Source organism: Schistocerca americana, chromosome 2, assembly GCF_021461395.2.
Source record: "Schistocerca americana isolate TAMUIC-IGC-003095 chromosome 2, iqSchAmer2.1, whole genome shotgun sequence".
Lineage (NCBI taxonomy): Eukaryota > Metazoa > Arthropoda > Insecta > Orthoptera > Acrididae > Schistocerca > Schistocerca americana.
In genome coordinates this window covers 378398754-378416624 of record NC_060120.1, presented here as the reverse complement: position 1 = coordinate 378416624, position 17871 = coordinate 378398754, and the positions used below count along the sequence as shown (strand labels likewise).

The 17871-nt window shown below is 38.3% G+C and overlaps 1 protein-coding gene across 1 annotated transcript in view; it reads left to right on the top strand.

The window, feature by feature from the left end:
- The window catches only part of LOC124594735 (ATP-binding cassette sub-family C member 4-like), a 279421-nt gene extending 266327 nt beyond the window's left edge, over positions 1-13094 (top strand). The window contains exons 24-25 of the mRNA XM_047133107.1: positions 8649-8759; positions 12781-13094. Of these exons, the coding sequence (XP_046989063.1) occupies positions 8649-8759; positions 12781-12807 (138 nt within the window). The 3' untranslated portion in view covers positions 12808-13094. The remainder of the gene's footprint in view (positions 1-8648; positions 8760-12780) is intronic.
- Positions 13095-17871: the final 4777 nt, after the last annotated feature.

Genomic DNA, 17871 nt, shown 5'->3' with positions numbered 1-17871 from the left:
TATTTGCGAGTGACCAAACTGGGTACACAAATGTGGGGCTTGTAGAGGTCTTTCAGCACCATGATTGGCCGTGGGTAAACACTGCTGTAAGGCATGTTAACCCTGAGCTGAACAGGATGGTCCAGACACTGGCAAAATCTCACATAAATGTTGTTCCAGTTGATGCTGTTGGAAGGTGGGGATACACTGCACACGGCCTGCACCTATTTAGGAAGGGGGAAGATAAGTTAGCTCCTTTATTAGCATATAATGTAAGGGGGGGCTACAGTCACACAAGGGATGAGCCCTGTGATTAATGGGACCAGGCAGACAGTTTTTTAGGTTAAAGCCAAAGTCTAGACAGACAACAATCAAGAAAAATAGAATAAAAGAGCTTCGTGTACAGTAAACAGGGATAAAGCTAAGGCTAATATCAATTTCCTTCATCAAAATATCAGGGGAATAAAAAATAAAATAGATGAGCTGTTAGTATGTTCAGCTGATCTCAAAAATAAGAATGAGACTGATATACTTCATCTGTCTGAATGTCATTTAACTGTGGGGATGGAAACTGTCGGTATAAATGGGTACAATATATACAATAGAGCATCTTTCACTTGCAGATCTAGCATGGATAAAGGAGGAGTTGCCATTTATACAAAACAAGGGTATAAATGTAAAACTGTAGAAGTAAGTAAAATTTGTGTCAATTAGCACTTTGAAGTTTGTGAATGTGAACTACAGCTAGGTAATGTAATGTCAGTATTGGCAACAGTATACAGGGCCCCATTGGGAGATTGGGAGCTATTCATAAAAGAGTTTGATTCCCTATTATGCTGCCTATCAGACAAAAAGAAGAAGTGGTGATTTCCATGCTTTATAAGCAATTATTTAGATTAGGTTAGTTTTTCGTTCCATAGATTTGTGCTGAGGAGATCATCGTGGATGTGGAACATGTCAACTTTTTTTTATTTTTTATTTTTTATTAAACTGAAATAACAATACTAATAGTATGAGTATATACAATACATCATTTTCTTAAGCTGAAATATCAATACTAATAGTATGAGTATATACAATACATCATATGTTTCGCCTATGGAGTAGAAGCAGTTGGCCACTAGTAAGTCTTTCAGGCTCCTTTTAAACTGATCTTTATTTGTAACTAAATTTTTTATGTTTGCTGTCAAATTATTGAAGATGAGTGTTCCTGAGTAGTGGACCCCTTTTTGAACTAACGTAAGTGCTTTTAAGTCCTTGTGCAGATCATTTTTGTTCCTGGTATTGTATGTATGAACTGAGCTGTTTGTTGGAAAAAGAGATATATTATTTAGGACAAATTTCATTAAGTAGTAAATATACTGAGAGGCAGTAGTTAGTATACCCAGTTCTTTGAAGAGGTTTCTACAGGTTGTCCGTGAATTTGCTCTACAAATTATATGTATTACATGCTTCTGGACTTTGAAAACTTTTGTTTGACTTGAAGAGTTACCCCAAAATATTATACCACATGACATTATGGAATGAAAGTAGGAAAAGTATGCAAGCTTTTTCATTTTTATGTCGCCTATGTCTGCTAACACTCGAATTGCAAATAAAGATTTGTTAAGGCGTTTCTGCAGTTCTGTGGTGTGCTCCTCCCACCTGAATTTATTATCAGGTTCTAATAGGAAAAGTGAACTAGAAGTGTTATTAATGGCATATAACTTCAGATCAGTGGTCAAGACAGTAGCACTCTAATAGATAATGTATTTGTACAGCAAGAGAATGTAAAAGTAACACATGCTTTCCCTGCGATAAATGGATTATCAGACCATGATGCACAATTGATTAACTTACAAAACCTAGCAAGGTGTACAGTTCAAAAACCATTAAGTAAAAGTGAGGTTGCTCAACCCAGCAGTCAAAGAAAGTGTGCCATTTAAGAGAATGAGGTAGATAATAAAAAATTTAAGCTGAATAAAAACCTTGATTCCTATGTGCATTTCTAATGCACCTAACACTTTTGACAGCATAACGGTTACCATGAAGCTGATCAGTGTAACACGTAACTAACTAACTAACATGTGTTGCAAATAATATGGTAAAGTCAGACATAAATAAGAACATACAAATATAAGGTCAATGTACATCTCCACTGTCACACAAGATGAAGTAGGAAAAGTAATACGAGGACTAAAAAAATCCAACTCTGTAGGCATTGATAATTCCTCTGCAATAGTCTTAAATAAGAGTACTCTAAACGTAATAAAACTACTTACATACTTATTTAAATGCTTACTTCAACCAGGCACTTCCACTGACCTGTTATCTAAATTAAATCTAATAAATAAAAAGGTGGGAGAGATAATGCAGATATCTTCAGGCTCATCAAAACTGTCTTTTGCATTTCAAAACTAACAGATAAAATTAACCCTTAATTGGTATCATACAATTTTGTAAATTAACTGGTATTATGTTGTCTGTTAGAATCCAGAAGTTTCCTATTGTTTTATACAATATTGCCTTAACTTACTAATTGTTCAGGTATTACGTGTGCAAGCATTCAGAACCAAGTTTTCAAATCTTGTCTGTTACAGTCCCCTACAATCAGTCTTTCCTTCTCATCCCCTCTGGTAACTCCCCTTGACCTGCGGTTCTGGGTGACTTTTCTGAACTCTACCCTTTTTCCTAAACCCCACCAGTCCTTTCCCTCCACCTTTCTTTCTTCTCCTTCAACCCTTCTGCCAGAAGATGGTGCCACTGACTCAAAAGCTTGCATACATAATTAATGAACAACACAAACATTTGTGTGTGAACTGTACACTAAGCCTGACAGACAAGAAACAGGATTCACCTGGAGTACTTACCTAATGAAAGCTTTTAGCATGATAGATCATAGGATCCTGCTGTCAGAACTTAAAAAGTATGGTATTCAAGGTCTGTCCAGCAGTTGAGTCAGTTCCTTCTTGAACAATCATAAGCAAACAATTAGTATCAAGCACACTGCCATCCTAAAACTATTTCTGAATACTTGTCAGAGTATAATCTAATTAAATATGGTGTACACAAGTACCAGTAACGGGACCACTTCTGTTCCTTTTATAAATAATTGATCAAAGCTTCAATGTGGATGCCCATAAAATGAACATATTTGCAAATGACAGCACAATTGTGTTAAAATGGGAAAGAAGAAACAGTTGAGGCAATGAACAGTCACAAAACAACTTAGCAACTGGGAACAGAATAATCAGTTTTTAATAAATGGTTGAAAATACTACCACACTAAAATTTCACAACCCTCCGAGCAAGGACATCCCGTTTCTCTCTGTCAGCAATGAACCAATTGATAACAGTACAGAAACCAACTTCTTAGGGTTATGGCTGTGAACAGTATAAAATGTAATAAGCATATGGAATATCTTAACACAAAATTGAGCAAGGCCTGCTACTGTATTTGCTCACTAAAATTCTGCTGTGCTGAGAAAACAGTAAAGAGTGCATATCATGCATACTTCCTTTCTCACCTTCAATATGGAGTCACATTTTAATGGAGTCACATTTTAGGAAAACTCAAATGACTATCAGTGCATCCAAACAGAAAAAACCCATTAGATCATATTTGGATGCAAATCTAGAGGCTCCTGTAAAGGTTTGTTTAAAAGTTCTGGTATCCCTCCTATACCATGAATCTATATTACGGAAACCATTACATTCAATAAAATGACAGTTGATTACTTGCTGTAAAAATAAAAACAAATACTGAGGACAAAAGCTTGGGAATTTTTTAAAATTATTTTTACAGTGTCACTGCATTTACTCCATTGAGGAGTATTTAAATGTATAAATCATGTTGTTTAAATATTTAAATGTACAAAATATGTTACATAAATATTTAAATGTATGAAGTGTGTTATTCATAATTTTGAATATGTATCCATAGAAATCATTTTCACTTGTACACATATAAACTAACTTGTCCAACATCTTATGCAGCAGCTGCTTTTGTAGACTTCTTCACCAGTAGCACTACATCCCTTGGTGAGCCTTGGCTTCTTCAACAATCTTCCTCCGCATTGCTTGGTTGTTTGCTGCCCTTTTTCCACCCCCAGGCTCCCATAATGGTGAGATTCACTATTACATCAACAATCCATCTTCTTCTACAGCTCCCTTTTTGTCTAGCTGAATGGATTACACCTTTCATCATTTTCTTTGGAATTCTCCTCTGTCATTTTCTGCACATGCCCTAGCCATTGTATTTGCTGTGATGTCACAAATTTTACTACATCCCTACCTTGTATTAACACTTGTAATTCAGTGTTATGGTGTATTCTCCAGCCTTCTTCCTCCCTTATTGGACCATAGATTTTGTGTAGTATTTTCCACTCAAAGGTTCTTAGTGCATTTTCGTCCTGCTCTGTCAACATCCATATCTCTGACTCTTATGTGACAACTTGGCAGACTAGTGAGTTATATATTAGCAGTTTTGTTTTTCTTGTGACAAGGCTATTTCTGAAAAGTTGCATATTTGCAAAGTAATCTCTGGTTCCTGCTTTCATTCTTTTCTTTATCGTCTTTACAATACTGTTGTAGACTACAGGACCAATAAAAATACAATAAAATACATTTTGTGTTTTGTAGAGATTAGTCTCCAATAGTGTACTGCATAAATTAATGGCAGTATAGTGCTGTTACTTCTAATTTATCAAAATCTGTATCTTCACATTGTGACACACTCCTTATGTACTACTTTTATACAAGATAGCTTCAGACTGGAGTTATGATGTCGAAACTAAACACAAAGAATGAAACATCTATATCAATAATAAAACTGTAAAACCATTGTGTTTGTCTGTTTGAACAAGTTGATCTCCAAAACCACTAGATAAATTTTCATAGGATTTTCAAATTTAACTTGAGTGTAGCTTGGTGCAATATAAAGGCTTTATTTAATCAAAATCATGATAATAAAAGAAAAGATACTGTAATTTAAAATTTTATCTAACATCATCTGCTCAGCTTAGTAGTTGAGATGTTTCATTATTACAGTAGAGTACATCAAAGAACCAGTAGATGGCATTGTTAGTGTTTGTTAGCTGATGACAAATGTATTTTTAGAAGTTTACATCAGTGACAGAATTAAGGTTGCAATCTTGTCTTTATGAATTCAGGCTAATGGTGGATTTACTTGACTAGGATTTATTGATTTTGCTTTGTGTGTTAAAAACTTAATGACATTGCTCGGTTTCTTTTGATATGTTTTATTTATATTCTTTGCTAGGAAAAATGTATTTATTAAGTTGGTTTTTTGATTTGAGTGCCTACTTTGTACATTTTTATTTCATTTCATTTATGAATAAAAATGCCTAGAAAACAAGTCTTTCTAAATACAACAAAAAGGCTAAGAGACTGAGAACTATGCAGTCTCAAGAATCCAGTGAAGGCATGAGTTGAGACTTTTTATGACTTGAGAACATCAGGCTTTACTTGTCTCCAACATAACATCATAGAAGTGGAAGGCCAGACACAGCATGTTGTGGATGTGGACCTTAGTGTTTGTTTGCTTTATCCACAGCCAGCTCTACTTGTCTCTCTCTCTCTCATGTAGGTGAAGTAAACATGCTCTTCATTCGTATCCCCAAGAAGCTTTATAAACCGAAAATAAATTTCATGTGTGTAAAGTCTCAGGCACAGATATAAATAAATTCCTGGGCAATGCCACATTTCTCAGATAATAAGTAAATAAACAAAATTAATGCAAATTTAAGAAAAATATGGATTGCTACTCACCATATAGTTGAGATGTTGAGTCGCAGAGAGGCATAACAAAAAGATTTCTAAACAAGTAAGCTTCCACCTAAAGGCCTTCTTCTAAAGTAGACAACACACACACACACACACACACACACACACACACACACACACACACACACACACCGCCGAGGCCAGACTGCAAGCAGCTGCACAAGATGGGAGCAGTCTGGGTGATGGGGAGGGGGAGGGTGGGGGAGGGGGGTAAGGAGGAGGCTGGGGCAGGGTTAGAAGGATAGGGGTTGGGGGTGGTAAAGTGCTGCTTGTGGGAGCATATTGGGACGTGGTGGAGAGAGGATAGGGCAGCTAGGTGCAGTCAGGAGGTTAGACCTGCACCACCCTGTTATCCCTCTCCCTCCCCATCCCAACCTCCTCCTTACCCCATCATGTTGTAGTTGCTTTCAATCTCATCTTGGCAGCCAGAATCAGTGGTTGTAAGTAGTAGAGTTGTGCTTGCATGAATGCGTGTGTGTTTTCTACTTTAGAAGGTCTTCTGGCCCGAAGCTTACTTGTTTCACAGTCTTTTTCTTGTGTCTGTTTACGATTCAGCATCTCCACTATATGGTGAATAGCAATCTATCCCTTTTTTTAAAATTGTCAGTATTCCATACTGGACTTTCCCATTTGGTTGCACCATTTGGTTTTGGATCCTCTATCAGCTTCCTGTGACACTGTGATTCATGGATTTCACTCTGTATCTGGACTGTAGGTTTCTGGCATTAAGATCAAGTTCATATCTTGTCTGCTTGATCTTAATGCCCGAAACTTGTTTGATTAATCTATTTTTGTCATCAACTTTGTCACCATTCTCTTGGGAGTTGGTGGATGTAGCTATGGGAGCATAACAGCATACTAGTTTGTGCAAGACAACGTCTAAGCAATGTAACAAGTTTGATCGTTTATCTCACGGAAGAACTGACATGGAGAATCATAAGGCCCACAGAACAGTTGTTAATCTCTCCAAACAAGAACCAGATGATGGTTCTATAGCTCAATTTTTCAGCAGTCCCACAACATCTGCCAATTTTGGAGATTATTAGTGGAATAGCGTAGTGCATTTGGCATCTCTTGCACAACACAGTTGAGGATGTTAGACTAACCGCCAGCCAAATACTGTCGAAAGCTAAGCCACCGAAATCAACTATTAGCCAGGAGGAACAACATGGCTTATGCTTATTGCATGAGAACAAAGACTTGGTTACCTTGTCAGCTGACAAAGGAAATGCCACCGTTGCTCTGAAAACTGAAGACTATCACCTGAATGTGCTACATTTACTAGAAGATGACACATACTGGAAGCTTATCATGATTTGACACAGGCCATAGTATGAAAGACAGGGAAGTTATTAAAGGAATCTGGTTTACCAGATGAAGTGGTCAAGAAATTAATACCTCTCGCCACCAGACCTCCCAGGCATAAGGGACTGCTGAAGATACATGAGGAACATGTTCCTCACAGGCCCAGTGTTAGTGCAATCAGATCACTCACCTACAGACTGGCAAAACATCTTGCAGGATTATTAGTGCCAAAACTGGGCCATTGTGAATACCATGTTGTATACTCACAGACATTTGTTGAAATGCTCAAGAAAATGAAAATAGGTTGATACGATGTAATGCTTAGTCTGTAAGTAGGTGTCACTTTTTATGAGAGTGCCAGTACAAGACACGCTGGATATTTTGATCCAACAGTTTCCACCGGAAATCACCAAATTGTTCTGTTATGTTCTAATGACAACATGTTTCTCGTACTGCAACAAGTTTTATGAAATGATGGATGGTACAGCAATGAGCTCACCACCATTTCCTGCAGTCACGAATTTCTTCATGGAGCACTTTGAGGAGCAGGCTCAGAACTCTGCAGTATTGTGTCCATCTTGCTTCCTTAGGTATGTCAATGACACCCTGATATAGCCTCATGGTGAAAATACACTGCAGCAATTTGTGGATCACATGAATGGTATCCATCCCAACATTACATTTACCATCAAGATGGAGAAAGAGGGCAAGCTACTGTTCTTAGACGTTTTAGCTAAGTGGAAGCCAGGGTGCTGGCTTGGTTGTTCAGTGTACAGAAAACTAATGCACACTGATTGATATTTGAGTGCCAGTAGTTTTCACCACCATGTACACAAGAGAGCGGTCCTGAAAACGTTAACACACAGAGCCAAAGTTATTTCTGATGATGACCACCTACAGTCAGAATTGCAGCACTTGAGGCACATGTTCAAGGAGAATGGCTGCAACAAAAGAGACACTGCAAATGCTTTCAGGTGTCACTGAAGAAGGATGCCTTGTAAATCAACAGAAGAAGCCAAGCTGGCAGATTTCCCACCATACTGTGGGACATCAAGCAGCAAGTTAGGATGTGTACTGCATGAACATGGATTAAGACCAGTGTTCTGGCTCGCCCCCAAGATGAAAGACATGTTGCGCCTTGTTAAAGATGTCATAACTCTTCATGCGCCCAGTGTGTATAGTGTCCCTTTCGAGTGTGGGAGGAGGAGGAGGTGGAGAGAGAGAGAAACAGAGAGAGAGAAAGAAAGCAAATGCAGAGATTACTCAGTGTTTTGTTGTTTCCTTTTCTCCACACGTCTCTTTCTCCTCTTGATTGAACTACCTAGTAAGCTTAGAAAAAGTATTAGCAACAGTGATTTGGGTTTTCTTTTATCAGCAGTTACTATTGAGACAATCATCTTAGCTTCACAGAGTATGAGTCTTATGGGTCTTCATTTTTGTCTTTCATTATTTTGAATTTTGTTGTTACAGAGTACTGAATTTAATGCACAAGAAAAAAATTAACTTCATTGACTTCCTTTTATATTAAATCTGTTAAGTTGATAGATATAAATAAGGTATATTTTAAATATCCTTTGCAGGAATTTGGCCACCCATACTCATTGCTCCAGAATAAAGAAGGATATTTTTACAAAATGGTGGAACAGACTGGAAGCTCTATGTCAGAGAAACTTAGGAGTATTGCTGAAGAGGTAAGCACAATGAATTATTCTTTGTTATTTAGAAATTTCCAATTAATTGAGTTTGCAATTTTATGTTTGTAAATGTACATAGTTCTATGAATTAACACAGTTGTTGCATTATTATTGGGTTGGTACATAAGTTTGTAGTGTTTTTCATAAGTTTAATAAATGAACACATACACATAACAAAGACTTTAGTCATCAATAACATATTTTCCTTCATTATTTACAACTGCTGCCAATGTTGGGGTAACTTTTGAACACTGCAACTGTACAAATAAAGTGGTTTTGAGGTGAAGAAATCATCAAGCCACTTTTGGAGTGGACTTTCATCCAGAAAGGAAGTCGCTCTTGAAGGTTGCTAAGCAGAGAGTGGAAAAGATCCAAATCTAAGGGTGCAAGATCAGGTGAATAAGATGTGTGTGGAATGACTTCTCAACCCAAGTCCTGAGTAGTCTTTTTTGTCATTCTAGCAGAATGGAGATGGGCATTCTCATGGATTAACATCACTTCATGCAGTCTTCCTGGTCACTGTTCTTGGCTTGTAATTGCAAGACATATCAGCTGTTGGCAGTAAATATCAGCAGTGATGGTTATACTTCAGGGGAGCAACTCATAGTACACCACACTATTGCTGTTCCACCAGATGCGTAACATTATCTTTTGTGGATGTGCGCAGATCTTTGTATGGTGGGAGGGGGGGGGGGGGGGGGGTTGCTGCTTTGTTTGGGCTCAACAATTCCTTTCTCTTCCTTGTTGTCGTTGTTGTGGTTTGATGCAGCTCTCCATGCTACTCTATCCTGTGCAAGCTTCTTCATCTCCCAGTACCTACTGCAACCTACATCCTTCTGAATCTGTTTAGTGTATTCATCTCTTGGTCTCCCTCTACAATTTTTACCCTCCACACTGCCCTACAATACTAATTGGTGATCCCTTGATGCCTCAAAATATGTCCTATCAAGTGATCCCTTCTTCTAGTCAAGTTGTGCCACAAATTTCTCTTCTCCCCAATTCTGTTCAATACCTCCTCATTAGCTATGTGATCTACCCATCTAATCTTCAGCATTCTTGTGCAGCACCGCATTTCTAAAGCTTCTATTCTCTTCGTGTCTAAACTATTTATCATCCACATTTCACTTCCATACACGGCTACACTCCATACAAATACTTTCAGAAATGACTTCCTGACATTTAAATCTATACTCGATGTTAACAAATTTCTATTCTTCATAAACACTTTCCTTGCCATTGCAAGTCTACATTTTATATCCTCTCTACTTTGACCATCATCAGTTGTTTTGTTCCCCAAATAGAAAAACTCATTTACCACATTAAGCATCTCTTTTCCTTATCTAATTCCCTTAGCATCACCCGATTAGTTCAACTACATTCCATTATCCTTGTTTTGCTTTTGTTGATATCCTTGTGATATCATAAAGACATCATTACTCATCACCAGTAACAATACAGGATGGGAATGGTTGGTGTTGTTCATGAGCCAGTTGATGACAAGCAAGCACACTGACCACCTGCAGATTTTTTTGTCTGCAAATTTTTGAACCCTACCCACTGCATGCAAATGCTGCGCAATGGGGGAATAATTACAGTTCATGACATTTGCTAGTTCTCAAGTGCACTGCTGTGCATCATTGTGGATTAATGCATTTAAATGATTTCATCAAACCCCTAAGGTATTCCTGAACATGGAGAGTCTTTAATTTCAAAACGATCCTCCTTAAAATTAGAAAATCAGTATCTTGCCATGCTCTGTCCTGTGGCATTATCCCCATATATGGTGCAAATGTTCCTGGCTGCCTCCACTTCCGTCTCCCCTCTACTGAACTCAAACAGAAGAATATGTTGGAAATGTTCCGATTTTTCCACTTGGCACTCCATTTCCTAGCATCCACAGCTCCACTCCCTGTCTCCAAATAACAAAATGACAGTATGTAAAATAAAATAGCAACAGTCAAATACAATTAAAAATGTCAATCAGTAAATAAACCCATAACAACCAGAATACCAACATGCAAAACAAAAATGCTACGAACTTATGTACCAACCTAATACATAAAATAATCTTCATTCTATACTTTGTAAGTTTAAATATTCTTCATGACTATATTTCCTGTTTATTTTATCTTAAAATATACTATTGCAATATTTTGTACCTCTAACAACCTGGTGTGGGCATTACTTTCTCTAATGTACATTGGAAGTCGACACTTATTTTTAAAGTGGTTTATTCTCGGTCGATTCTTGTGAAAACTGTTTCTGAGTAAGCCACTAGTTAGTTACAGTATGCCATAAAATTTTGTAGGAAAACTGCTGTGGTAAAGCTGTATAGGGTTGTGTCTCTTGTACACAATAACTTTCATTGTATAATGACCAGGAGATACCACCTTGTGGATTTTCTGGATAAATATATATAAATGCTTTGCTGCTGTTAGTGAAGGAAGCAAGACTTTCTCTTTATGTTTTTGTTAAGACATATCAACAGCAGTGCAGTGCCTGTTTGGGTTGAAGCTGTTGTCAAACTAATTTGTGTAACACTCTGAATGGTAACAAGAGCTCACAGTAATGTAAGTGGGCAGAAAACAAAGCCAGTTGCTTGTGGTTGTGGCTTCTGATGATGCCTACTGAAACCTATCACAACATTAATTTGGTCGGAAGATGTAGACATGTACTACATTTTTGCATTTCATGTGTGATTTTTGATACAAACAGTTAATGATAGCTGATCTGCTAACTACATGAGCCATTCACTCTTGCATCAGTATTACTTAATTTTACATTTGATAAAGAGAATGTGAGTTATTATCAAAACTCTGAATTAGAAGCTTGAACTAATACATCAAAGGCAATGGAAAGATGAAGGTTATTGTGGAAGACTTGTGACTTCAACTTGTTACTTTAAAATATGGTCTTACACACAAAATATATACATATGATGTGGCATTAGCTGCAAGCAGGGAAAATGTGAGTGATTTCTGTTTTAATTCAAGTGGGCTCCACTGTAAACTGAATTATTAAATTCTGTAGATACTCAGATGCAATACCACTACATGCTTAGCCTAATCCCTCAGCACCAGGTGCCTGTTATGCTTTTAAGATTTGCTGCTATTTAGTTTTTCTTTAAATTATGCCCTGAAAACTATGACAAGTGAACTTCCTACGTGGTTACTTCCACAGTACAAAATATCTGTTTCCACATACACAATAAAGGTATAGCTGTCCTGACTGATACAGATGAAGTAATGCTGGCTTTAGGAGCTTTTACAAAGAAGGCCATTACAGATTGATCACAAGTTTGGGTTTTACCTGAATGGGGAATCAAACAATCCTTCTAAAAGAAGTATCATATAATTCTCCTCAACAGATTATAGGAAACTAACGAATATTTCTTTCTCATGAGAAAGTGGGAGAGTTGCCACTCCTTTGGGTACTGGTGTTCTTTTATAGCTGTTAACTGTATTTTGTATTGAAATCAAACATCAACAGTTGCCCATCATATTTTAGGTTTAGTCACAAAAACCATTTTTGACTCAATTACGAGTTGTTCTCCAGTTATTTACTGCTTATTCCAAGGAAATATTTTTGCTGGAGGTGAAAATCAGGCTTGTTGTATAAACTTGCACATCATATATGTGACAATGCTGTATTTCATTTCAGTTTCTATGAAAAACCTATACCTATATGGCCTGACAAGGATTCAACCCTTACTTCTTCATAATTCAAGTCCATTGTATAATTTCCACACCTCTCACTGCAGTCATATCTTTTATATTCAGTTCTTTGCCTCCTTTGTATAACATGTTTTCTTAAGTTAAAGTGACCTAACTCTTCTGCTAAAACAGCTCTTTATTCAGCAAGCTTAAAAAAATTTAGTTCCTCTCCCTTTATGTTTACTTTGCTATACTTCTATAATTTTTGGTGAGTATTCTCACTTTGTTTTACTATGTTTATTTTTCAGTTTTTATCTTTAACTTAATGTTCTTCTTTGTAATTAGCCTTTCATTTATTCTTTCAGTGTTACAGTGAGCAGTGTCACCTTTGAGACTACATTGCTGTGAAGTACAACAATAGAACAAAATACCTCAACTTAGGGTCTTCTACTTGGCTCTTATATCTGAATATTGCCAAAGTTTACAGTGAGCTGTTTTAAAGTTCACTGTTATACTTATGTGTTATACACATCCAGTTACTTTAATTCAAACTGCATGGTAGTTTGCATTAATACCGGAATTTGTACATATGAATAAATGTAAATTAATGTATATATTTACTTTTTGTACAATTTTGTGTTAACTGTAAGTAATTTGTACATAGTGGTAATGTAAAAAGCTAAAATGTCAAATAAAGAGATTGATTTTATAAATGTCTTACTTTACTTGGAGGTCATGACAAAATTAGAAAAAAGGGAAAGTAAAATATCTGAAACATAGTTACATGTGCCAGAAATTTTGCATTTATCTTATTCAGAAAAGTTGCTTGTTCTGCATTCAACCACAGCTTAAGAAATTACTGAGGCCATTTTCACCTGTAATTGGCCTCTTTCTACTCGTTTCTGTAAGTTTTCAATAATTTTTGTTGTTTCAAAACAAAATCTATTTTGTATGAGATGTTTGCTTTGATGTGTGTGATGTATTAAATCAAGTTATTGAAGCATCAGGGCTATATTTTTATACCTGTTGTTGGATTTATTGTAATGTGTCAGACAATTCCTTCAAAGCGAAACTGACAATTAAAATTACCCATATTAAATAACTGAAAATCCAGGATGGAATAATGTCAGTATTTGAAAAGTTAGACAGTTACCCACAGTATAAAGTATATGTTAGTTGAAGACAGGCACAACAAAAAGACTGCTGAATATGTCAGCTTTCAGCCAAAAGGCCCTCTTCTAAAGTAGACAACATACACACATTCATACAAGCACAACTTAAATGATCACTTCCTCTGGCCTCTGAGACCATACTCTACCAAATGCACATTATGGGAGTTGTAGTCTGGATTGTGGGGGTAAGGAGGAGGCTAGAGGAGGGAGGGGAAGGATAACGTGGTAGAGATGGAGGATGGAAAAGTGCTGCTTGTGGGAACATGCATATAAAGTTGGGTAGTTAGATGGGAGGCAGGGGGGTTGGAAAGGAAAGAAGTGGAGGAGGAAAGAAAGGACACTGTGGGTGCTTTGGTGGAACAGAATACTGTATGGTGCTGGCTTACAAGCAGGGAAGGGGATGGGTGAGTGAAAGACAGAGACTAACAAAGATTGAGGCCAGGAGGGTTATGGGAACATAGGATACATATTGCAGGGAGAGTTCACTCCCGTTAAGTTCAGAAAAGCCTGTGTTGGTAGGTAGGATCCAGATGGTGCAGGCTGTGAAGGAGTCATTGGAGTGAAGAACATCGTGTTGGGCGGCATGGTCAACAACTGGGGATCCAGCTGTCTCTTGGTCAGAGTTTGTCAGTGCACATTCCTGCTGACAGACAGGTTGTTGGTTGTCATGCTTATGTAGAACACAGCACAGTGTGGCTTGCAGATCACATTACTGCTTCCACAGGTAGCCATGCCTTTGATGGAATAGGTGATGCTTGTGACAGGACTGGAATTGGTCATTGTGGGAGGATGTATGGGACATGTCTTGCACTTAGGTCTGTTACAGGGATATGAGCGGTAAGGGAAGGCAATGGGAACAGGGGTGGAGTAGATATGGACAAGGATGTTGCCTAGGTTTGGTGGATGACAGAATATCAGTGTGGAAGGAGTGGGAAGGATAGGGGGTAGTATATTCCTCATTTCAGGGTACTATGGGAGGTAGTCGAAACCCTGGCAGAAATGTGACTCAATTGCTCCAGTCATGGGTGGTACTGTCACAAGGAGACTGCTCCTTTGTGGCCATATGGTGGGACTCTGGGAAGTGTTTGTTGGTTGAAGAGATAATTCACAGGAGATCTATTCTTGTACAAGGTTGGAAGTGTGATTTTGATCTGTGGAGGCCTCAGGAAGACACTTAGTATTTTTGGAGAGTGACTGCTTGTCACTAGAAATGTGACATCTGTGGGTGGCTAAGCTGTATTGTAGTGGTTTCTAGGTGTAGAATAGGTGGCAGCTGTTGAAGTGGAGATATTTGTTTGTAGGTAGTGGCTTCAAAGGTGAAGTAATTGTGGGTGAGGGTATAGTTGGTCTTGGTGACCAGAAAGGACATGCAGGTTTGGAATCAGTTGGGCATTGGAAGAGGTAGTGTTCAATAGCAGCAAGACCGAGGGCATTAGGGATATTAGTGTAAATGGAGTTGACATCAATAGTGATGAGCAGGGTGCTGTGTGGTATACGAAGATGACCTGTGGAGAATCAGTTGAGGAAATGGTTGCCGTCTTTTATGTGGAAGGGTAGTTTACAGCTAATAGGCTGAAGGTATAGTTCTACAAGAGCAGGGATTCTCTCAGTGAGGGGCACAGTAATTGGCTATAATGGGGCATGCTGGGTAGCTGAGTTTATGGATGTAAGTAAGCATGTAGAAGGTAAGCATGTGGGAATTGTTAGGAGTGAGGAGAGAGACAGACTCCGGAAAGATGTTCTGGGATGGGGCTAAGGATTTGAGGAGAGATTGGAGATCCTGTTGGTTTTCTGGAATGGGGTCTCTGTGGCAGGGCTGTAAGTGGAAGAATCTGACAGCTGGCGGAGTCCTTCTGCAAGGTACTCCTTGCAGTTTTAGATCACAATGGTGGAGCTTTGTCAGTAGGTAGGATTTTAAGGTCAGGTTCAGTTTTTTGGTTTGTGTAATGCAGTTTTTCCCACAGATGTAAGGTTAGCTTACATCTTGAGGGGTGTGGGGAATGATGATGAGGCAAGGTTAGAGGTTAGGAAATTCTGGAAAGTTAACAGGGGGTGATTTATTTGGGGGCCATGGGTGTGGATCGTGATTGGCAGGGCTACCTTTGAATGCATTCATGTGATGTACAAGCTTAGCTGAAACCACTGTGCTGCATTCTACATTGGCATGACAACCAACAACCTGTCAGTCCACAAGTGGCCACTGACAAACTGTAACTAAGAGGCAGCTGGACCCCTCCAGATGCTGGGCATGCTGCCCAACACAATGTTTTTCACTTCAATAACTGCTTCACAGCCTGTGTCCTCTGTATCCTTCCTGCCAAAACTAGCTTATCTGAACTGTCCAGATGGGAACTCTCCCTGCAATATATGCTACATTCCCACAATGCCCCTGGCCTCAACCTTTGGTAGTTCCTGTCCTTCACCCACCTATCCCCTTCCTTTCTTCCATTCCAGAACTATACAGCCTTCTGTTCCACCAATGCACCCACTGTCTCCTTTTTCCCCTCCTCTATTTCTCTCCTTATTCCCCCCCCCCCCCCTTCTAACTTCTTGACAGTACGTACGTGCTCCCACAAGCAGCACTTTACCATTCCCCACCTCTACCCTGCTATCTCTACCCATCCCCGCTCTAGCTTCCTCCTTACTCCTATCATCCAGTCCACTTCTCCCATCATGTGTACTTGCTTGCATGATGGACTCTGTGGCCAGAGACAATGGTCATGTGTGTGTGAGTTATCTACTTTAGAAGAGTGTCTTTTGGCCAAAAGCTCACATGTTTAGCAGTCTTGTTTTTTGTGCCTGTCTGCAACTCTACATCTCCTCTATATAGTGAGAGTAGTAATCTATTCTTTTCATAACTATCCACATTAGGTTCTTAAAAATTCCTTTTTAGCACATGCTATTTCTTTGTACATGCTTTCATATGCATATTTTATATACTGCATATAATGAATTAGAGCTATTTTTACAGAGTTGAAATCAATAAAGGCTTAATTTGAAGACTGAAATAAGAAGATATGCCTGACAGAAGATATAATACTTTATGAATGGTTTTTATTCTCAGAAAAGTGTGACTGTTATAAATTTATTGCATGGTGAAATGTTGGCTGAGTTGCTTAGACTGTTCTCCACATTCGTTAGTGGGGAGTGTCCGGGGCACATGTCGCATCCTAGATGCATTAATCTTGCACAGGCATGTGATTATCTGTCTGAGTGGGCTTACATAAGCCTTGTTTCTCATAGGGCACTAGTGCAGCTTACTGTTTCAACAGGGCTACAGTTCCAGGTACGGTAATCTCTTTAAAAGGAATCACACAAAGACAACCAAAAAATCTTCTTTAAACTACCCACTTCATCTACATCTACATCTATGTGATTAATCTGCTATTCACAATAAAGTGCCTGGCAGAGGGTTCAATGAACCACCTTCAAGCTGTCTCTCTACGTTTCACTCTCGAACGGTGCGTGGAAACAACGAGCACTTACATTTTTTTGTGGGAGCCTGATTTCTCTTATTTTATCATGATGATCATTTCTCCCTATGTAGGTGGGTGCCAACAGAATGTTTTTGCAGTTGGACTGGAAAACTGGTGATTGAAATTTCATGAGAAGATCCCGTCACAACAAAAAAATGGCTTTGTTTCAATGATTGCCACTCCAATTCACATATCATGTCTGTGGCACTATCTCCCCTATTTTGCAATAATACAAAACAAGCTGCCCTTCTTTGTACGTTTTCAGTGTCATCCATCAGTCCCACCTGATGTGGATCCCACATCGCACAGCAATACTCCAGAATAGGGCAGACAAGCGTGGTGTAAGCAGTCTCTTTAGAAGACTTGTTGCACCTTCTAAGTATTCTTCCAGTGAATTGCAGTTTTTGGTTTGCTCCACCCACAATATTATCTATGTGATTGTTCCAATTTAGGTTATTTGTAATTGTAATCTCTAAGTATTTAGTTGAATTTACAGCCTTCAGATTTGTGTGACTTATAGCGTAATCGAAATTTGGTGGATTTCTTTTAGTACTCATGTGAATAAATTCACACTTTTCATTATTCACGGTCAATTGCCACTTTTCACACCATACGGATATCTTATCTAAATCATTTTGCAATTTGTTTTGGTCATCTGATAATTTTACAAGACTGTAAATGACAGCATCATCTGCAAACATTCTAAGACGGCTACTCAGATTGTCTCCTATGTCGTTAATATAGATAAGGAACAATAGAGGGCCTGTAATACTGCCTAAGGGAATGCCGGATATTACTTGTGTTTTAC